The 24,038-nt window shown below is 39.2% G+C and overlaps 1 protein-coding gene across 1 annotated transcript in view; it reads right to left on the reverse strand.

Moving 5' to 3' along the window:
* Positions 1-7,391: 7,391 nt before the first annotated feature.
* The window catches only part of micos10 (mitochondrial contact site and cristae organizing system subunit 10), a 28,976-nt gene continuing 12,329 nt past the window's right edge, over positions 7,392-24,038 (reverse strand). The window contains exons 2-4 of the mRNA XM_072245272.1: positions 10,451-10,498; positions 9,746-9,855; positions 7,392-7,725 (exon numbers count right to left, since the gene is read on the reverse strand). Coding sequence (XP_072101373.1) covers positions 7,711-7,725; positions 9,746-9,855; positions 10,451-10,498 — 173 coding nt within the window. The 3' untranslated portion in view covers positions 7,392-7,710. The remainder of the gene's footprint in view (positions 7,726-9,745; positions 9,856-10,450; positions 10,499-24,038) is intronic.

Below are 24,038 nucleotides of genomic sequence, written 5' to 3' on the forward strand. Positions count from 1 at the left end.
GGTCTACAGTCCAGAAGCAGTGAATATATGGAACAAGGAATTACTAGTCTAACAGCGTCATGAAAATGGAATACATTTTTATATTATGCTGCACACCAGACTGGCGCTCTCCTAAAACCTACTCACAATGGGCGGTGCCAGAGTTACTCTGTCAGGGAAATTGAACTAGTACGCGGTATAACAAAAATGGTAGCCCCCCACCCGTCCCCTCAGGAGTGCGTGCAACCTGAACGGATTTGTCAAAGGGGGACGGGTAATTAAAAGTGGAACAGCTGCAGAGAGCGGAAGCGCGCCCGGAGCAAACACAAGGTCCGGACGCAGTCCTGATCCCCACCGTTGGAATGTGCGTCGAAGCCGGCTGCTTTGATATCAGCTCCCGGCCTAATCCTCACTAACCTCCTCAGTGCAGCCCCCGTCTCCATGTCATCCAGAAAGAGGAAAGTTGATGGCTTTACTATTGTTGATCTTACGGGCAAAATAGCTGTTTAACGTCTAATGTGATTGGACACCTTGATTTCCCCGCGCAAAAGTAACACCAGTGTTAATGATGTTCGAGTCGATTCAGAACATTAAGAAGTTTTATTTTAAAGTAATACATTCAGGGAATTTGTCAGGACAAGGAAGCACATGAAGAGTAAGTTCTCCAATCAAAGGTTAGCGTTGCTCCCTCCTTCAAAAATACACCATTCTAGCTATCCTCTTACCCACCACCGCCGCCGCCTTCTTAATCTGGCGTCTTCCCTCTTACTTTCTCTGTCCCGAAGTAGGGTCTCGCCCCGAAACGTCGACTGTCTATTCATTTCGATAGATGCTGCCTGGCCTGCTGAGTTCCTCCAGCATATTGTGTGTGTGTGTCTTGCTTTGGATTTCCAGCATCGTGTATTTGCATCGACCTAAGCACATTGAAAGGACACGGACAGGTGTACATAGATAGGAAAGATTTTTGGAGTGGGGGTTTCCAACATTTTTTGTGCCATGGACCTATAAAGCAAGGGATCCGTGCTTAGAAACCTCTGTTGTAGAGGTTATGGGCCAGACGCGGGCGAGTGAGACCAGTTTAGAAGGGGCATTCTGGTCGGAAGATCTAGTTGGGTCGAAGGGCCTGTTTCCGTGCTCGATAAAACCCCACGGCGCCTCACATCCAGGGAGCGCAAAATGTGTGTGTTGGGGAGTGAGTAAGGAAGGATTTACCACGGCAGAACAAAAGCACGGCAGATCTGGTTTGCAGGTGGAAGGAAATACTTGGAGAAAGGAATTGACAAGTTTTGAATGATCGGCCAAAACCGGCTGAGTGTTTGGCTGACGAAGAAGTTTAGAATGCAGGAGAGGAACATTTATGGAGTTTATGAGATGGCGCGATGGGGCAAGGAAGGTGAGGTTTACAAGGATTTATTGATGTGGACATTGCTTTGGATGTGATTCACACGAGCAGGATGACGGAGGGTGGGCGAGCGAAGCCGGTGCACAGCCAGCAGAGCGGGTATGGGCTTGGATGTGACACTTATCTAACAGTGACAGCAGCTCTCGCCAGCGGTCTGCGATGTGTAGGGAGAAAGTTTATTGGTTAATGTAAACTAAAAAAAAGTTTGTTGATCACATGTATCGAGCTACAGTGAAAAACATCGCTTTGCTCCCATCCATAGCCGTTTTCATTACAGCAGTGCAGGAGGCAAAGGTAATAAACAACAAGATGCAGAATAAAGTATCACAGTTACAGAGGAAGGGCAGCGCAGCGTGCGGACATAATCAAGGAAGATTGTGAGGTTAAGTCCATTTTATCTCACAGGGGCTCCGTTCAATAAAACCGTGAATGGTGTCCCCGTGCGTGGTCTCGGAGGTTTAGGATGAGTGGAGGTCGGCAGACTGTGTTTCCGAAGGGTGAGAGACGAAGACCCCAGAATTAGTGAAAGAAATGACGGGGAAAAGTGCGTACTGGTTCCATAATATTTTGCGAAACACTGAGGCAGTGTAAGTGACGGGGTAATAATGCACAGAGCCTTCCGGTAGCGGTATAGTGTTTGCCCATTGCTGCCGTCTTAGGAAGAGATGATTACCTCCACAAAGTAACAGCCCACTCCTATTTTCAAATGGCTTTTATATTTGTACGTGGAGTAGGAGCTTGGGGTACGGAAATAAGCCCTATCTGGACATGAGATACATGATAAAGTAATCTATTCCCGTCGTTCCTTTAGAGAGCATGAAGGGAAACGGGGAGAAGGCAGGAGACTAGCGCTGATTGGAAAACTGGATTCAGTGGGCCAGATTCTGCTCCTACATCTTGCGGTCTTATTTAATACCTTTCTGCGAGCTAAGCTTCCTACGACTGCTGTTTACTACCCAGGGTGAGGGATTTATTGGCGTTGATTGGAGAGATACCGAATTGGCACCGATGGAGTATCAGCTCGAAGGCAAGAAATGTAATTGGACGATGTAATTCCGAGAATACTTCGTTTTCCACCAAGGAAGGGAAGGATAGTGAGGAGTAGATTTATTGCTCACTGAAACACGATAGAACCGTTAGCTGTGCGGCCGCAGCGAAGGGACCCCGGCGCAGTTAATAGTTCAGCACAGACCTTAAAATCACGTCTCCAGTCCCTCTCCATCCGTAAACAACCTGAAGGGAAGATGCAAGCACGCGTCTTAACCCAACACGGAAACAGGCCCATCGGCCCAAATAGTCCTTACTGACCAAGAAGCCCCACCCAAGCTAGTCCCATCTGCCAGCGCTGGGTCTATAACCGTCTAAACGTTTCCAATCCATTTCTCTGTCCAACTTTATTTTTTTTTAACATACAAGTTTCTTTTGTACCTGGCTGAACCGCTTCCTTTGGCAGCTCTCTCTGAATAAATATCGATCTTTGTGTCAAGAAGTTGCCTCTGAAGTTCTCCCATTGAATCGTTCCACTCTCACCTTGACCCTCTGCCCTCCAGTTCTTGATGCCCAACCCTGGGAAAGACCGAACGCCTTCTCATCATCTTATACACTCGGCTCTCAGTGCCCCATACTCCAAGAACTTGCTGTCATCAATCAACATTCCGATGAAATTTACCTTTCAGGCAGAAACGGTGCCCGGCGCTGTAGATATGATGGGCAGGCCTGTGAATTTTAAAATATGATCCACATACCGATACAGATTTGTTTTCAAGCTGCAACCGTGATATAGATATTAAAATAATTTCAGCTCGCGTATGCATGACCTCCGAATGAGGCAGTTAGGTCCAGAAAAAACTGTTTCTAATTAAGGCTCTTTGTCCGCAACGTCGACTACGTATTTATTCCCCTCTATTGATGCTGCCTGACCTGTCGAGTTCCTCCAGCATTTTGTGTGTGTTACTCTAGATTTCAAGCATCTGCAGAATTTCTTCTGTAACGTTCTGAGCGCTATCGAGATTACTCTTTGATAGCATATTCTATTGGCTGAGGTGGAGGCCCGAGGGAAACTATGTCGGTGGCAGTAACGAGGAAAATCGGTGCAATGGGAAGGTTATGACTAATAACTTGCATGTCTTAAAGATGTAGTTCACAGAGTTTTTTAAAAAAAAATCCTTTCGTAGACAACGCAGTGAGGAAATTTACGCCCCCGAGGGGCAATAGGATAATAATGAAATAATCTAATTTTGGTAAAAGCGTTTGAGAAATCAGAGATTGTTCTTCTTCGAAATGATGGCTAGGGATTTCTTACCTTGGACTCGGACGAGGGCTCCCAACCTTTTTTATGCCATGGACCCCTGCCATTAACCTGGGATCGACGGACCTTTTGCTTAATGGCTAATGCCATGAAAAAAGGTTGGGAACGCCCGGAAGATTTGATTTAAGTCTCAACCTAAAGACAGCAGCTGCGACAGAGCCGAGCTTCCTCTTGGCATCAAGTCGATTTCTAGACACTGAAGTGGGACTTGAGCCCACAGCACGCCTCCGCCTCCAAGAAAGGGAGGAGATGCCAGCCAGTGAGACATGGCGGACACTTCACTTTGATACAGATAACGGCGGCAAAAGGACGTTTATGCTGACAATGCTACACAGAGAGAATGCCGGGAAAGCGCCTCAATGATGGTCAGTTGGCACCAAATGTTAAACCTGACCGGGTGGGAAACGATACAGCAGATAAATTAGGTTGGGGACTGGTGGGGAAGTGTGTACCACATCACCTGTATCACCGCACTTCATTCTTGATTACAGCAAGCTTGAAAAGACCAGGACTCCGTTTTATTAAGCGACCCCCCCCCCCCCCCCCGAGAGTAGGAATCAGCCAGAGATATTGCTCACAATTTCCTTTTGAAGTGGTGTGTGTGTGTGTGTGTGTGTGTGTGTGGAGGGAGGGACAAAGAGGAGGAGGAGGAGGAGGAGGAAGAGGCCATTGAGCCCATCAATTCTATCCCAACTTTAAGCTTTTACATTAGTCATTACTTCCCTGTAATCTATTTCTTTCCACATGTTCATTAGTGTTTTTTTTTGGGGGGGGTGTTTACCGTCGTCAAATAACGTACACAGGGAGAATGCGAAAACCACAAATACAGAACACTGGCGGGTCGGATTACTTGAGCGGCAGAGCAACAACACTACCTGTTGTGCCATCTCTGTATAATGCAAACTCTTCCTGAATCTTCAAGCCTTACACAATGCCACGGTAAGTGAATTGGCACATCCTAGTGAAAGTTATTTGAACAAAATAAATCAATATTTGATATCCATGTTACCCAGATGCTTCGTGTTAGAAAACATAGGGGGAGGATTAGACCAGTCAGCTCAGAGCTCCTCCACTATTTGGTCATGGCTGAATTGTTATCCCTCTCAACCCCATTCTCCTGCCTTCTCCTCATAACTTTTGAGGCCAGTACTAATCAATTATTTGGTTTCCACAGCCATCTGTGCCAACTAATTCCCCACACTTTCTAACTTCTTCCTAAAGAACTTCCTCATCTCTATCCTAAAGAGACATCCCTTTATTCTGAGAATGTGGCCTCTTGTCCTAGACTCTCCCCCTATTGGAAACATACTCTCCACGTTCACACTATCCAGGTTCACTGAGATGTCCCCCTCATTCTTCTAAATTTCAGTGAGTACAGGCCCAGAGCCATCAAAGGCTCTACAAAGTTAATCCTTTCATTCCCAGAATCATTCTCCAAGAGCTCCTCTGGACCCTCTCAATGCTGGCAGATCCTTTCTTAGATCTAGGAGCCAAAGCTGACTGCTTTCTACTTTTCTGCATCTCAGTCCCATAATGAGATAGTGATAAGCATAACTGAAAGAGTGATTATGCTGACATTTATAGATTATTAAATTTTGTTGCACATTAAATAGATATAATTTAGAACTATCAACATTTGCTTCTAAATGAGGAAATTTTCCCTAAAATTAGTCAATAAACAAGATTGTTTGAAATACAATCTATTATTCTATTACTGAGGATGTGTAATTTGGTGACCACAATGTTGTTACACTTTTTTTATAGTCTTCCAGATTAATTATTTGGACAGACCCTAGAGTAATTTTCAACCACATTCACTTCAGATTGCGGTCAGACTGACAGGCTCATGGTTGTATTTCCCAATGACGACTAGTTATCTAATACAGTACCTCAGCAGGTGTGAGTCTGAATAGTGGAACAGCCAACGTCATACACAGGTCTTCAAAGCTGAGATTGAACCTGTAATGCATCTTTCATCTTTCACCTGTACAAGGTAAAGAACAGGTGAAGTACGATAATAAACCTAACTGGATAGCATGTATGCTTCTTCACAGGTTAACAAACCCCAAATCAGTTTTCTTTTCTTAACCACAGCATTGTGCAACGTTCCAACAGGACTTAGTGAAGCTCTCTTCAAGTTGATCAAGTGAATCAATATTCATAAACAGTAATTTATTCTTGATGTTGGTTTAATTCAAGTTCAGTAGTTAGTATTATCAGCTAACACAGTCTTAAGACAAATCATCAGATGCGATGAAATCTAGTGTCAGCAACTTCCTTTATAAAGTTGTTTTATAAAGGACTATTGCAATCAGTTTGTAGCTTGGAAGGTAACTCATCACTTTCATGTCTAATTGGATATTTGTGTAGCCACTCACAGAAACTCCATTAAACTCAAATAGGGTTTGCACTTCTAACCTTTAAAAGTGAAGAGCTGGGGAAATTGCTGTTAAAGCCATTTCATCCCACTATGAATTCTTCTCAAGGATAAAGAATGCTGATTAACTTTCTACATGGACATATGTTTTTTATTATCACACAGAAATTTCATGGGACACCAGCTTTTTAATTCCATTTACTTAACAGAATTTCATTCTCCTGCTGACACTAAGGGATGCAAACTTACTTCTGCTCAGTAATCCATCTACAGTGCCGCCACAGATTTCAGCAGCAGGAACTGTACTGGGAAGGCTGCTTCATTCTACTGCTAATATTGTCATGCATGTTAACTGCCCAGTCTGTACGGGCAACTGACAACACAAAACGTACCCTGAAATAATAAAGTAATCAATATAAGTTTTTCAGGAAGGAAAGCAAGCTTTGAAATAGCACCACAGCCTAGTCTGAAAATACCCAGAAAAATTGACAAGAATTATGTGCAGAGAAAATTAATGTTCTTCAAGAATAGGGACATCACATTGAAAATGCCTTTCTCTTTCCTCCTTTCCAGCAGATTATTATTTTTTTTTAAATCACTGAACTTTTGTGACAGCAACACACAAAAAAAATTACAGGGCAATTACAGGCTTATGCAAATTTTGAAACTAGCACTTTGTGTATATACCAACCAGGATTTATTTCAGTAAGTGTTAAGCTGCAAATCATAGCCATCAATACACTGAATTTATGGACTGGGAATCCACACGCATTGTGGACAGGACACTCAGTAAGAATTATTTGAAAATGTACCGTTAACATTTGACTTATAACAGACCGTCTATTACAGAGGTGACTATATAATTTCACTGTAGTAAATCTGCAGTCAACCTTTGTAATTTTGCTCTCCAATGCAAAGCATTAATTGAGCTGATTTATTATCAGCCTGGACTGCATTTAGCAGCAATATATTATCACACTGAAATTTATTGTTAGATACACAGTGGTTCTAGATTCCAGAGATTGCACAGAGAGAACATTCCAAACCAGAAGCTCAGCTTATATTCTGACTATAAACACAGGAGTGATTTAGAATGCCCTCCAGGGATGGCTGTTAGGGAGAGCAGAGGCTGTGTGTGTTGTACTGCTCTCGCTTCACAAGAAAGCAAGAACTAGCTTTTCTTTTAATAACTCCAGCTGTGGGCATATGCACCTTTGCTCAGCTTCTGTGTAAGAAGTAAAAGGCTTTCTGAGAGGTTTCAATCAGAACAGCACCACAAGACAGAACAGAACAGACAAAAATACCCCAGTAGGGAGGCAATCAAATAAATTAAAATAAAGTTTAATTGATTATCAGGCAATCAAGACAACTTATTTTCATAACTTCACCTCACTTGTTCACATCACCAGCGACTATCATTTCAGACATTTTTCCAGATGAACCGATCTGTTAGTCTTTGCCCTTACTGTTAATCTATTTGATACATACAAATGAACGAAACTGGGGGCAATAAACTGTTATTAACGACAAAACTGGTGCAGAAGTTTGACAAGTAAAATTAAACAAAGCACAGTATTAAGAATTTCAATTGCAAACAAAGGCAGAAATGATCCACGGCAACAAGTACAGTCTGAAAAAATAATACTATGTCGATTCATCCTGCAAAAAACAAGAATAACAAGAACATAATTAACATCTGTACAATTTAAAGAGTAGCTAAAATATGTAGTTACAAAACAGAACACAAATTAACACATCTACAGTGCTCTGCAAAATACTTTGGCATGTTCAGCAAATAACAGGAAAAGGTGGAAGGAGAGGAAGATAGCCCAAAGCAGTCAAAAATAAGTCTGTATTGAGGTGCAAGACAAAAGTATTTGGGGGGGGGGGGGGGGAATGCCATAGTGGAATATGTCCATACATATAAACAATATACTAATTCTGTACATTTCTAGGTAGAAGAGTTCTAGCTAGTTGGAGATAGAAATATAGGCATCTCCTGGATATGACATTCAATGCTACATTAAAGCAATTATTACCATTTTGAAACATTTTCAGTGTGCCTAATTTTAATTAAAGTGCAAGGGTTATTTGGATACCCAAACCCCAAATTAAGTTGAACTGTAGTATAGACACTGTGCAATTTCCTTTCACATTGAATTACATGTGCTCCAGCAAGAACAAACTGCAGGTTAATCTCTATGTTTCTAATTCACAAATTAACAAAATATGGAGACTTGTTATGTGCTGATTGAAAGTACAGATTTATTAACCTGGTGTGTGTAGAAACTCCTCACTGGTTTCACCTACATGGGCCCCTGTTGCGTACTGGTAGTTTATAAGAGGTCAATCTTGACATTTAAGCTTTGACATTGTGAGATTACTGAAAATTCATCTGGAGAGAGGTTCATACTGAATCAAATCCCAAACTGACAACTGATATTTAGCAGAAAAAATATTACGTGTGAAAACCTCTGGTAGAGTAGGAAGCAACCAGAGACTAACTTCTCATATTTACCATCAATCACAAGACAGCTTATTCAAGATAATAACTGCCTTAAAACTGAACTTTAACAAACCACATTTCATGAAATGCAACTGAATGAGGTGATTTATGAATAATAATTAAAAACTGAACACTTATTAAAAGCTTGAACAGTACTGAAACTTTTGGTTTTGCCAAACTATGCTATTATCGTTCAACTCAACAAGGCTCTGCTGTAAAGTGCACTGAGGCGAACATCACACTTTGATTACATCCCCATAGACATAAATACTACGTCTGTGGGGTAACCCAATTTAAAAAGTTAAGTTTCAGGTAATACATTTTAAAGCTTCAATTTACAAACCTAGCACAGGACTCCTATCTAGATGTACACTACAATCTTGAGGATCATAGGAAATAGGTAACATATAGGCCAAGGAGGTAACACGTCAATGATCCTTGAAGCAAATATCACTGGTGATTATTGAAACAGTTGTAGTAAGTTGGGCAATGGAGAAGATTTCACTACAAATTTGAATATTCATCTCCTACATTCATGGCATCTAGTGCAGGATTGACTTGGTACAGATGAGATAGCAGACTGCCATTCCCAAAATCTGCAAAAACAGCACCTCACGTTATCAAAACCTACTCAATAGAAGTTATCACAGGCAAACAGGAATTCAAGGGTTTAGCAAAGATCTGTTGGAGTAGTAATTCACAAGTTCTTTGACAATAATTCCTGTCTCATAAATATAAGATCTCCAAATGGACCACAATCTAGTCAGAGTTTGGAGGCATACATGCGTCAATCACCAAGAGAACCACGTCGGTTAGAGACAGGGCTTTGACTCTTGTTAGAGTCACCCATGCCAAGCAGGTCAAAGGGTAAAGACCACACTAGGAGTGGTCCGGTCCACCAGCCCTCCAGGTTCAGCTCAGCTGACTGGTCAAAAAACTTGTTACAGAAACGGCCATGAAGAACTGTTCTTTATCTGTGTGCGACTGTTTTAGAGGACCTAAACGCCAGTGGTGTAACAGGCAAACGGTAAGTAAGCATACATATGAGAGCGTAAACTATTAGCAAGAGCCCAACACATGCTTAAGTTCCAGTTGAGCAATTATTTACATCTGTACTTTAATACTGACTAGAAACCATTGGAGAAAAAAAAATCAATTCAATATTGTACTCACTTTGACGAATTTTCCATGAAGAAGGTATGGGGACTGGAAATCATGTTGACAGTTAGCATACGCCATTCCCAAGCCCATCCCTGCACCAAAAGTAATAGGCCACTGACGTCCTAAGCAGATACACAAAAAAAGTAAATATCTATAATTGGGAAATGGTTTAAGTGCTCTTTATGATGAGAATCCATAATAAACTGTTAATTTAAGGACAAAATTGTTTTCACTCTCTTCCAAAAGCATGGACATGCAGAATGTAGATGCATAGCAGAGACCACTGTGCACTTCATTCAAATGACCAAACTTAACATGATCAAGTCCACAGTGAATGTCAATGCACTATTTAACCACGGAGTCAATATAAACCAGCAGATGCTGGCCTACAAGTGATATTGGCTGTTTTTTTTTAACTGGGTGGGGTAGGTGTTGATGTACAAAGGAAGGAGAAACAACCCAAGAATTTTTTTCCCTTTTCACTATTACAATTTTAAATTCCGACCCAGATTAGATTTTAGTTACAAGTACGCACAGCTCAATTAAATGCCCAAACCCATTATGCTACTACGTTATTAGGTGAGCAAGAGATCTTTCTGTATTACAGCACTTTTTACAATATCACTACAAATGATTCATCCGTCCCAAGATGTTATTCTCTCTCCTACAAGTTCACGACCACTGCTCAATATGTGAATAGTAAATAGTAATACTTACGTTTGAAAGCAACAACAGAAAATACAATTCCTAATCCAAGGCCAACACCTGAAAATGTAATAGAAAATAACAATTAAACAGTTTTAAATTTAACCATCAATAGCATTAAAATTATTTAGGTGAAGATTGGGGAGGGGGTGGGGGAGAGACCATTCATATGAAAAACTGTAATTACATTGCAGGAATTAATATTTCTGTAGAGTCACAGCTCGAAGAGTCATTTGTGTCAGCTCTCCCTCCTCCTATATAACTTGATAACCATCTAATTAATATTGTTCTACAGACTTCTCTCATCAGCCGCAAAAGTCATCAGGACTTTGGGGTGGCAAGAGTGGAGGAGGGGATGTAAGCGGTGATTGTGGTGAAGGGTGGGGGTGGTGTTGGTGTTAAGTAAGGTTCAGTTTTTCATCTTGAAAGAGAATCTTCCTTAGGGGCAACTAACACAATTACAATTTGGAGTCAAGTCATGGTGTTCAACAAATTGCAGGAACTACTGCAGGGGAAAAAACTTCCGCCAGCACAACTGTGAATTTTAGTTTGTCTGGCGCTATTAGGCTTTACAGATTGATTGCATAAAGAAAGGCAGGTACCTACTCACCCAAACTAATAAATGAACACACTTCAGCTTGGTGCTAATTAGCTCCATGTAAAAGACTTAAGACCAGACCCACCTTCAGAAAAAAAAAGTTTACAGTTCTCATGTTTTTATGTTGAGGGCTCGCTAATGGTTTGATGAATCTATCAGGGTAATAGTAAAAACATAGAGGTCTCAGATTCAATCTATGCTGAATTATCTTTGGCAATACTTCAAAATGGAGGGGAGAAATTTGTCACTTGATAGTTACTGAGTGACAGCCACTGAAAATACAGCAGAGGACCCTGGTGGAGAACAGATCTCTACTGAAATGTGATGCTCCCAGCAGTCAAATAACCAGTTGAAACTCTAAATCCATGTTTACATCAGTAACCTGGGAGAGAAACTGTAGATCCACATACAGCATAGGGAGTGCATGAGAAAAAAATAATTGACACGTTGAGGGAAAATACATAGGTTAAGTACATAATGTTAGTGGACAGGACAGAGATGAAATTAGCTCTCAAACTAAAATGATCTAAAAGGACTTGGAAAAGGCAATACACCAATTTTTTTATAAATCAAGGCTGTCACTTTAATATGCCTTGAGGAGATTCTTCTTCCACAAACTCAGAGCACTGAAATCTGAAATTTGAAATTCTGCAAGTAATCAGCAGAGATCCTGTTGAGACATGAGTGGCATTTGGATCCTTAACTTTATCTCAAGGTAGTTACTGAACCAAACTAATACATTTATGTCATAGCCCCAGTTAAGAAACATTTTTGATCCATGTTCAATCCTTCAGAACCAGCCCAAAAGTGTTCTAGTAACAGAAGGCACAACAACCAAAATCATCCCAAAAATAACTAAATGGAAATTGATATTCAAGGATGTGAAATTTACAAAAATATGGACAAAACACAATATAAAATTAATCACAACTGTTTCTTCAATACATTATTCTGAGGAACAATATTTTATAATTCTTTCCGACAAAAGTTTTAAAACACCGGGCAAGTTTTTTTTTGCAGTAACTTTCCAGCTACAAGTCAATTTCATTTTATGCTGGAAATTTGTCATTAAGAGTAGTGAAAATTTTAGTGCATTTTTTTGTTTCAAGCATTTTTGAACTTCAAAGCCTAGTACAATTAACAATTTCCTAAAATACCGTGCAGAGAAATTATACTCAACTAGGACAAGCTAACCATCAACAAGAATGTACGAAATGGGGAAACATTTTGACCTTTAACCTGCATCTCTGCTGCACACCACCTGTCTCCCAGACAAAGATGCATTAAGGTCTTTTTCTGCTGCCCCTAACCTTAGGGCTGGGGCCCACAAGAAGGGACTTCGTAAAGAGGTCAAGTCTGTATTTTGGAGCATATCTTTGGCTTAAGAAAGCACTATACATACACACACTTAGTTGTAAACTAAACATCTTAAATATCTTTAGTAAAGATCATGAAGAGTTTACAAATTTGCAAATGTAAGGCTTGGGTAAAGAATTGTTTAATCAAGAGAAAAGCAGCCTAGGAATGCAATTAATACTCCAGTCAGCTAACTTATGTTGTATTCATATTTGAATTGCAAAGCTATTGATGTTTGGGAGTGGGTTCAGATCAAACTAAACTTCATATATTCTAATAGAAATTAACCTGGGCTTTGATTGTTAACCTTTAATGTGCAGAATCATCAAAACACACTCTGAAAAAGTGGCAAATTCAAAAGATTTCCTAAAAAAGTTCCTAGAAAGGAACCTTAACAATTAGAATTTAAATTACATTGCTTTGTATCAGTGCAATGCTGAAGGCCTATAACTAAATTTACCAATAACTTCTAAATTACTTCAAGCCATTTTGCATAAATATTTTATTTCCTCAGCAGAGTAACTGAGACTATCCAATCAGATGTGAGGGAACTTCTTGCTGCCATACCATTATATAATACTCACCAAGATGATAGATTTGGAGAAATCAACAGCATAAATCTGAGGTTTAAGATGGCATTCCTTTCAAAATTAAAAAGTTAATGTAAAAGTATTTATACAGTTGTAAAGTGGTGCTTGAAGGTGACCACTGAGGCAAGCTATCACACGTTAAAATTATGTACCCTAATGAGTAACACATTTTGATCCATCTCTGTGACCCTACAGCCTCCAGCCCCTGAACTTTCCATTCTTCAGTTCTTCTCTAGCAGCAGTACACGATGTGTAAATCAAATAAAGATACTGGGTTAGAGTAATGAATGGGGCATTTGACTACTAATGTGGAATCTTTAAAGGGTACACCTGCAGAAAAACAGGAAATCTGGTGTAAAATAGCACAGTATAACTTCAACCAGTTGAACAAAACTAATATTTTTCATGACCTGAGGAGATCCTGAAGCATTTCAGTGAGTGAGGTACATTTGATGGGAACTATTACAATAGTACATTGATATGATCTATCTGAAAAATTACAATTCCTGATAGTCTTTTCCAGGCACTACCAATATTGAAATCAATTTCTTCAGTTGAATGCATAACTACAAAAGTTCTGCAGCCAAGTCTGGTTAAATTTTTGCCATAGTACTAAAAATTAAATACATGAGAAAGAAGACACAAAGAGCACTCTTAGTAATAGCTTTAATAATTACAGGTCCACCAAGTTCCAGCCCTTACATACTCAAGTTCCAGATTACAGCCACACATTGCCTAAAATACTATCCACACGACCAAGATAATTAATTACATCACTGGCCTACAAAACTATTTACTGTGATCTTACTCTAAAATTGAGATTTAACACCGTGGCAGTTTCTCAATAATGGTTAAATTCCCAATAAAGTAGAAATGGCTGCATTTTGGTTCTGTTTAGAATTCTTACAGCATCATGTTTGATGTCGCCCAAATGAAAATATTGACATAAAAATCCACACAAAGGACTTCAGCTACATAAAGCCAAGCTCTTGAACAATCTCCCTTGGAGTGGAATGTTCTCTTTTTTAAGTAAATAAACTTTCAACAATGACCAAACTAGTTTTTCTATAAAATGCAGAGTAGTGGAAGGTTCTAAATAAACTCCAGAATTCCAAAGAACATAAGTGAAATTAATTTTGAAGTTCACTACTGGTAGTGTAGAAGAGACTTTGATCATAATTGTATGGTCACACACCTTGCCAAACTAATTTTGACCTATTAATCCAGGAAGGTGGTGGCAAAATGGCAGACAAGTTAAATGAATGAAAAACAATTCCGATTCTCACTGCAAATTACTTAGACAGATAATGACAACTCACTGTCTATATATCTGAAAGCAGAGGAAGGTCAGGCAAACACTATCAAACTAGTTTTACAAAAACAATTAGAAGTTCAACTCTAATGAATAAAACAGAACTAAATTAGAAGGGACACTAAAATGAACTTGAGCAAAAAAAAACACTCACTGTATGTTTCACTTTCTACACTTCAATTACACGTCAAACAAACCTCAAATGAGTGTACAAAATATTTCCACAGATGCACATTTTAATTCATTTTGCCTCCGTTCTACTTCCCTGAAAAATTAGAACAGTAAAGCTTATGCAGAATGCAAACATTCAGAAACACAAGCACTTCATGGGAAGTGTTCCAGAAAAGAACTTAACAGAAGAGCTCATAATAAGATATGAGATAGATGCTGGTTTATTGTCAGTGAAAGGATGAAACAATTGGCCAAAACAAAGCTGGACCAATGGCATGAGTGAGTGAAAGAGTTGCAGAAAGTTGGTATGAAGCCACAGGTCCTTGAGATGGGCCAGAGTAAGAATTAAATAATCCAGTTTAGAGTTTAGAAGGTGTAGGAAGAAGTAGCTGTGAGCAACCTAGAGAGTTTAGGTGGCATGAAGTGGTGGGTGGAGGAAGAGAAAAATGAGACACCCGATAGATATTGAAAGGGATGGTAAGTAACAAAAAAAAAGTATTTATTTTTATGAGAGAACTAAAACAATAAAGAGGGTTTCAGCATTAGAGAGGGGTAAGATTTTAAAATCCATTTACAGCACTTAGGAATCACTGGCAAATGCTAGCACTTCTACCCATAAGAAAATGCTCGAGTGGCTTTCTTGAACTGCAGCACTCCGTACACAAGATAACCCACAAAGTACATCACAGGCTTTGATACAATTGTGATAATTAGATCACCGCAAATGGTAATCAGTTGTGGGTCTGATGTCTTCCCCAGGCAAAAAAAAGGTGCAAATTTATTTAGAGTACAGCACAGAATGGGCCCTTCAGCCCTTCAAACTGTACCGCCCAGCAAACCAGGGTTTAATCCTACCCTAATCACTGGACAATTTACAATGACCAATTAACCTACTAACTGGTAGGTCTTTGGACTGTGGAAGGAAAACGGAGGACCTGGAGAAAACCCACATGCTCCACCGGGAGGATGTATAGATTCCTAACAGATAACATCCGTATTGAACAATACATTCCGATGCCCCGAGCTACACTGGTGTTGCACTAACTGCTAGTACCGCGTCATCCAACACATTAAGAATCAACTGTGAAAATGATAGGGGAGATAAAAAGACAAAAAAAACAATGCAGGGTTGAAAGCAAAAACTTGTAAGTACAATGACCACAAGTGGAGTGCAGAATAACTTGGAAAGAACAAACAGATACAAAAAAAACAGAATGACAGTCAATACTAAAACAAAAAACATGAAATCAACTTGGAAGGGAAAGTGTGTACAAGCAAGCCAAACTTAAAGTGATTACAAAAGTTACCTTTATTTACTAATTCAACAGTTATTATACAGGAACTTGATTGCATTAACTGGCATGAAAACTGCCAGAAGAGCTTCCTAGCAGGAGGTCCAGGGTTGATGACAATGCTAGCCTCATTAACTCTACTTCAATAGGAATTGTTTTAAAATAAATATTTGCTACAGATGGATTTTGGGCTCAATACAGGAAATATCCAAGGCAAACTCTGTCTAGAGAAGACCTATAGATTCAAGTCAATGCATCAGGCATAGTTACAGCTATCAAAACAACCAGGAAACTCAGTCAGTAATAATGTTACAGCAATATATTTAAGACACGCACCCCTTTTCCTCCTCCTCAAATTCATTTGCACCAACTTTGCTGCAGTTTTAGTTACAGATATTGTCATTCTCAAGATCAGTCTTCATATAGACTCTCCAATCTATGGTAGTTGTTTGTTTCAAAAGGAAGTTGTTGACATATTGACTTTGATCAACTTACCGCGCAATCAGTGGCATTTAGTTTAAAAAAACAACAAATAGCAAGACTGACATCGATCTATTTTCATAAAGCTGTAAACTGAGTAATGTAACCAACGGGCCCCCTTAATTACATATTCAGTATACATCTTAACCATTCAAGGCATAATATAGAATAAACATGAAACACTAATCTAAATCACCTAACTTTTCCCAAAACTTTTGACCCATTTCACTGCATGAACTTGCCAGATGGTTGCTTGGGACTTAGATTGTTTTTATAATTTGATACTGACTGATGGAAACAAGTATCACATTAAATTAAATAGTGCACAATTAGCTTGGCCAATAGACTTCAATGCAAAAGCAGTTTCAAAATGGAACAGAACTCTTATTGTACTCCAAAACATTAATATATTGTTGAGTGCTTACACAACAATCTGTATTATTTATGAAGTGCACTAGCAGTAGTTCCATGCCATGGATCAGATTCTACTGGGACTAGATGGAGGATGCCAAAACTCATTTAAAGTCTGGCCTTCATAGCTCTGCAGTAAGGGCTAACACTCATTATCCGCTCTCAAGCTGAATATGAGCTTGCTGGATTAGACTTCTGAAATGCTCATTAAAGTAATTTGATAAATATCAAACTGAATGCTCCAATTTAGAATATTAACAGCAGAGAACATTACTTGAAGCATTTAACCTATTACACATTGTGCAGCAAAATCTCTACTGATGTTCAGCAAACAGGATCCGACCCAACTTTTTAAATGCAAGAAAGCTTCTTCAAACATGAGGTCCAAAGGTTGATGACAATGCTAACCCCATTAAATCTCCCATTTCATTAGAAGCTGGTTTTAAAATAAATATTTGCTACAGATGGATTTTGTCTCAATTTCATCAAGTCTCAATAGAGCAAAATAGAGCAACCATCCAAGGCAAACTCAGCCTAGAGACCTATAGTTACCAATGGTTTACAATGGTAGCACAAGTTGAGTACCCCTTATCCAAAATTCCAAAATCCAAAAAAAACGGCGAAATTAGAATTTTCTTTTTGAGCACTGACATGGCATCACAAATGGAAAATTCCACGATGTGCCAGGAAGGCTCACAGGCAATGTGCAGGTCTCTGCGCATCACATACAGGTTGAGGAGTGACCTAACCTACGCTGCATAAAAATGAAGATCTTGATCGTGTATTCAAAGAATGGATTCGGTAGTGAAGTGAAAACATGTCACTTAATGTATGCTGACGATGAAAAAAGCAGAGATCTGTCATGACAAACTGAAAATTAAGATAATCCAGCAGGCTGGTTGCAGAAACTTAAGAAATGGCATGGCATTACATTTTTAAAGATTTAAAAACACCTTAAAGATAAAGCATCTGCTGATCATGAAGCAGCAGAGAACTTCACTGACAAGTTTGCCAAGATCATTGCTGATGAAAATCTAACACCCAAACAAGTCTACAATGCTGATTAGGTTTTATGTAAGGTATAAAAACAATAAAAAGTAAAATACAAATACAGTGCACTGTATGTAACCTTTTAATCAAAACACGGCATGATAGGTGGAGACTCCAAGCCTGCAGTTGTTTGTTGCTGTTCAACAGCTGATTCAAGTATTCTCTTGATCCTGCACTGCTTGTGTGAAGGCCAATTTATACTTCTGTGTCGAATCTACGCCATAGGTACGGCGTAGCCATGTACTCTACGCTGTACCCTTATGCGCACCTCCCCAAAAATGTAGCCATACGTCGCAGTGACGCAGACTGCAACAACTGTGATTGGTCCGCTTGGTAGCATCGCATTTCCGGTTGCTTCATCATCAAATCTACCTGCCGACATCCGAAAATATTTGAAATGCATTTCCTCATCCATGTCTCCCAGTGGCCGGACAAGCACAGAAAATTCACCCTCCTTCTGCCTCAATCCGTTCAATGGCCATACACACCATCTCGTCTGACATCTTCCCTCTTTTCTGCCTTGCAGTAATTTCAATAAAAGTAACTCTTGTTCAATATTTATTAGCTCCAACTCCAACATGATGCGCTCAGTTTCAGTCGCCATTGTTTGAAGTACACAAAGAAACTCAGTGGCATAGAAACCCCACGGCCAACCAGCGTTTTGCAGAGCGACGCAAACACAGCAACACACAAGTATCAATGCTCACAACAGCGTAGGCCACTTGCGTAGGCTACAGCGTAGAGCCTACGCAGAAGTATAATTGAGCCTTTGTCCTGCACACATTATATTAATGTATGCAATAATTTTTAAACATACGCGAAGAACAGGTGTAAGACAAAGACATAAATTCAATCAGAAATGATAGCGATCCCAGGCTATCTCTTTATTTAACGAGATGCAGTGCAGAGAAGGCTCTTCCAGTCTTTGAGCCGCGCTGCCCAGCAAGTCTCCCGATTTAATCCTAGCCTAATCACAGAGCAAGTTTTTACAATCACCAGTCAACCTACCAAGTGGTAGGTTTTTGGACTGTGGAAGGAAACCCACGCGGTCATGGGAAAAATGCAGAAACTCCTTACATTCCAAAATCCAAACTACATCTGGCCCCATGCATTTTGGATAAGGGGTACTCAACCTGCAGCTATGTTTAGCACAAGATAATTTTTATATTGAAAGAACCACAGCCCAGGCTGACTATGCAGTATAGTTACAGTATTCCTGTCTATATGTCACTATTTGTTACAAGAGTTCTGTTAAGGTGATTTTAGTAAACACAAACAAATTGTCTTATTTCTATATTTACTTGCACCAATTTTGACCTGATAACATGCAATTAAAATTAGTGCAGATAAATAATAAATCAGTGATCAACACAAGGAATACAAATACTACCAACCAGCTGTACTCAGTATGTTCTTTTTCACTGCACAAGTTTCCCTTACCCTGGCAACACAGTCTGTCATTCTCCTTGTGTTAAACTGGCAATGCCATCTGTGACTGGGCAGCAGCCAAGAATCATCACGGCAGGGCTGTCTTCCAAATTCCTCTTCCTATCCAAGGAAGTGCCATAATCTATATATTTAACATTATTCAGAGTAGAATGTCAACATTACTTCCACCCAAAATAATATATACAGCTACAATATAATCTCTCCCAATCTGTACAACTTCCACAGCAAAGATAATTTTCTAATGGGTGACAGTAAAGCACTAGGATTCACTCGGCTCCTGATTTCAAACCATTATTTTTAAATAAGTATCTAAGACAAATGGCTGATTTACAACTATCAAACAGAACAGATGGCCAAGTAATCTTGGAGCAAATCAACTGGTCACATAAATGAGCAGATAAACAATATGTGGGACACACACCGAATGCTGGAGAAACTGTCTGTTCATTTCCACAGATGCTGCCTGACCCGCTGAGTTCCTCCAGCATTGTGTGTGTTACTCCGGCTTTCCAGTATCTGCAGACTTGAGTTTTTAATACATGGGACAGAAGTTTTCCCTTCACAAAGTTAAGGAAGCATCCATTCTTTGTGACTGCATCAATGCGTTGGGACCAGGACAGATCATCCAAGTGCAGTATACATTTATTGGTGCTGGAAATCTGAAATCTAAAAACTCAAAAGTGCTGGAACCTTTCAGCAGATGAGGCTGCATTTGAACAGAGGGAGAAAAAAAGTTAATGTTTCAAGTTAATAACGTTTCGTTAGAACCGGTAAAATTTAGAAAACAGGCTCGATTTAAGTTGCAGAGGAAAGGAGAGAGGCAGGGAGAACAAAAGGAGTGCCTATGATAGACTCACAATAAACACTGATAGATTGAAATTACTGAACTGAATCCACAATCTATAGACTCGTTCTTAAGAACTCTACAACTCATATTCTCAATATTTATAGCTTACATATTATTTCTTTTGTTCATTGGGTATTTGTCTGTCTTTGTTGAGTGCTGTTTCTCCATTAATTCTATTGTGTTTCTTTGTATCTACTGCAACTGCCTGCAAGAAAAGTGAACCTCAAATAGTGTATAGTGACATATATGAACTTTGATAATTAATTTAAATTTTGAGTTAGTTGTGCTGGGAATGAAGAATACAGATGTTCAAATTTCTAGTAACCATTATTTCTAACAGGTCAGGCAGCATCTGTGGAGAAAAGCACAACAGAACAACTTCAGAACCAGCTCGGACCGAGAATGTGGAAATCAGAAACAAAAACAGATAATTCTAGGAACATTTAGCAGACCAGAATTTGCATCTGTGAAGAGAAAAACATAATCAATACACAAAATTGACAACCGTCTCTCACAAGCATAAAAGTTCATCAATCTGAAATGACGACCCTTCGCACAGATTCTTTGCTTTTGCACCAGAGCCGGGCAATTCTGATGCAAATTGGAAAGGGTAGTTTTTGACATTCAATCAGGGATGCTCAAATGGAAGATGAGATTGTTTGAAGAGTGTAAGCTTGAGAAACTAAGTCCAGTATTGAACACCAAAGACAACAGGAGTAGGATTCAGAATTAAAGTGGAAGTGCAGTGGACTAAACTGAGGTACGCTGCAAAGCAGTCACCTAATTTGCACACATTTTTCCTGTAGTAGTGGAAGCTATACCATAATCAATATAATGCACATAATTGGAGAATGTACAAGTGGATTGCTGCTTTATCTAGAAAGAGTTTGGGCTCCTGGAATGGTAAGGGAAGAAGAACTAAAAGCATAGTTGCTACAAACCCCCTCTTGTAGCACCTTCCTGTACAAAGGGAGGGGGTTTGTAGCAACTAATGGGCATTGGTGCAGATGTCAGACTAAACAAGAAAGTGATGGAGGAAACAATCCCTTTGCAGTGCTGAAAGGGGTGGGAAGGTGATAACGTCTAGTTGAAGGTGGTGTAAATTTCAGGAGAAGGGCGGTCAGATGAAAGCAGAGGACGAAGCCAACTGTTTCCTTACTTTGGGTGAGAAGAGGGGGCTAGAACAGAAGCATGGGAAAATGGAACTAACACTTCAAAAAAATAGCTATCCATAATTGGCTTGCATGGAGATGGTATTACTGAGTTAGGGTAAAGCATGTGTGAGCAATTTGAGATGATAAATTATCAGGCACATTGAAAAATAAAAATTGTTTTTCTTCCTCCCTCCCAGCCCCAAAGCACGAAACCTCTAATACATTAAGCTTAGTGACAAATCAGTTGACATTTTCAGCCGAACAAAAGTCCCAAGCAAAATTTCTGCTCCATAAATCAAGACCCAGGGAAAGATTGACAGGCCTTCAATTCAGCTCAAAAAGGTTAAAATAAAATTTAAGAACTCTTGCTTCGAATGATTCTTAAAAGGGTGTTGAGTGTTCAGTCATGACAAGCATCGTACCCAAAGCCTGATTTGGCTCACAAATCTTTGAGTGCTTTGTATAATACTGGATGACTGCTACAATTTAGTAAGAACGTCCTACCACAAGTAGGACAGCAGAAAAATAATACATGTGAAGCATTATGCAAATATTTACTTCATCTCCCAACAATATCTCAATATCTGGTTTATTTCTGAACTAGCTGTAAACTCCGTGACAAACATAATTAGCTAAATAGGAGTTCAAACTAAAACAATGAGCTGAAACAGCATGAATACTATCTTAACACCTCCTTTTGAAATTAGGATTTGTTACTCATGTCGCACAATATTTTGTTTATGTGTTCTCTCAGTGATAACCTGCTATTTTCATGTGATTTTCAGAAAATTTATTCTCTAGATTCTTCATAGATCAAAAGACATTTCATAATAAATATTTATTAACAATTGCAAACAAACAAGAATTCTGAATACTTGTTCAGAATGCTGGAGGAACTCAACAGGCTAGGCAGGATTTATGGAAAAGAGTAAATAGTCGACGTCTCGGTCCGAGACCCTTCGTCAGGAAACACACATCAAAGTTGCTAGTGAACGCAGCAGGCCAGGCAGCATCTCTACGAAGAGGTACAGTCGACGTTTCAGGCAGAGACCCTTCGTCAGGACTACAGCAACTTTGATGTGTGTTGCTTGAATTTCCAGCATCTGCAGAATTCCTCGCGTTTGCCCTTCAACAGGAGTCAGGTCTCAGCAATTTCCTCCAGCATTTTGTGTGTGTCGCTTGGATTTCCAGCTACTGCAGATTTTCTTGTTTTTCTGTAGATTCATGATTGTGAGAAGACATTCCTAAACTTTTAAATGGATGAGCCCTCCTTTTGGATCTAGATTTCCTCAAACAAGGAAACATGCTTTCAGCATCTACCCTTACTACAACTTCTTAAAATCTTCAATGTTTCAGTAAAATCATGAGCCTTTCTCCTCAACGTCAATAAAGCAAATGTGCTTAACTATTCCAGTTAAGGCAGCCCTTTATACCAAGAATACCTGAACTACATTTACTTCCCCCCCCCCCCACTCTATATCACACAATGGGATAATTTATCTATCTGTTCATTGCATCACCAGTATAATTTCCCCCATCTGAAGTTTACCATAGAGTAGCTTGCTTCGATTAACAAATCTCACTTGTGGGTCCAGGAGATAATTGGTCCAAATTCCACTCCACAATTTATTCTAGAACCCTGTTTCTGTTGAAGGAATGTTTCATTGCAGAGCTGTGAAATTCCATAATAATATGACATGAGCTGTAAAGAGCAGTTCAAACTTATTGAGACCAAAAAAAACTTACATAAAAAGTGATTTTCAGGACTTCCCAAAGTTAATGAATGATTTTTGAAGTACCAGAAATAGTTATTTTACCTGCAAAATAGTGCCACAAAATCTTTTGTGCCCACATCAAAGGACAGACAGGGGCCTGGTTAAACTTTAAATCCAAAATATAATATCTTTAGTAGTACAATGCAGTATTTCACAATACTACACTTCAGTATCAGCCAACACCTTGCACTGCAAACAGAACACAGAAATGCAACTTCCATCTCAGACTGTCAAAGTACGCAAAAGATCCCATGCTACATTTTCATACAGCAGAGTAATTCACACAATTATTTGTATGGACATTAACTTCTTCACTTATTGAGGGACTGACTGCGATATTCTTATAAAACTAGTGAATATTTTTGAATATAGTGAATATACACAAGTATAGTAGCATTTATGCAAATCTTAGGTCTTCATCAAATTTTACAACACATCAAATTAGTTCACAATAACAAACCTGTAATCAATTTGGGAATTGCTTTTTTCTAATTAACCTCTGGTCTTGACATTTGCTTCATTTCTTTTTTGCCTTCCACATTCCAAGTTACAACATAGTATCTTCTGTTAGTCTTACTTCGTTACTGAAAATTAGCTGTGTCAGTTAAGTTTTTTTTAAAACCCCCTTGAGAATTCTATAAAGTTTAGAGAATTCCCTGAAAGAGTAAAACTTGTGACAATGGGAGTGCATTCAAGATGCAAAACAATGTAAACTTTGCAATGCGTGACCAAAAACCAGATCTAATAGATCTCATGGTCTAACTAAAACTGCTTTCTAATAAACCTGCTTTATTCCATATGGAATATACAGATCACCTAATTGTCTCAATGGATTTGTCATTACAGAAAATTACACTGAACATTCAATATGTATAGAGTACTTCCAGCATACATGACACGTTATGCCTTCAAACAGAAGCACTAACTATAACACTTTGCATTCACAAAGCTAACTTAATGTTTAAAAAAAAGCATCACCATGCCAAGAGGGGGATTGGTTAGGAGTACAGATCATGAATATGATTAAAGAGGTGAGTTCCAAAGGCAGTCTTAAATAGCAAAATGGAACAAAAGAATGAAAGACACAACTCACAACTTAGACATGGCTTGACAGA

This window comes from Mobula birostris, chromosome 27, assembly GCF_030028105.1.
Source record: "Mobula birostris isolate sMobBir1 chromosome 27, sMobBir1.hap1, whole genome shotgun sequence".
NCBI lineage: Eukaryota > Metazoa > Chordata > Chondrichthyes > Myliobatiformes > Myliobatidae > Mobula > Mobula birostris.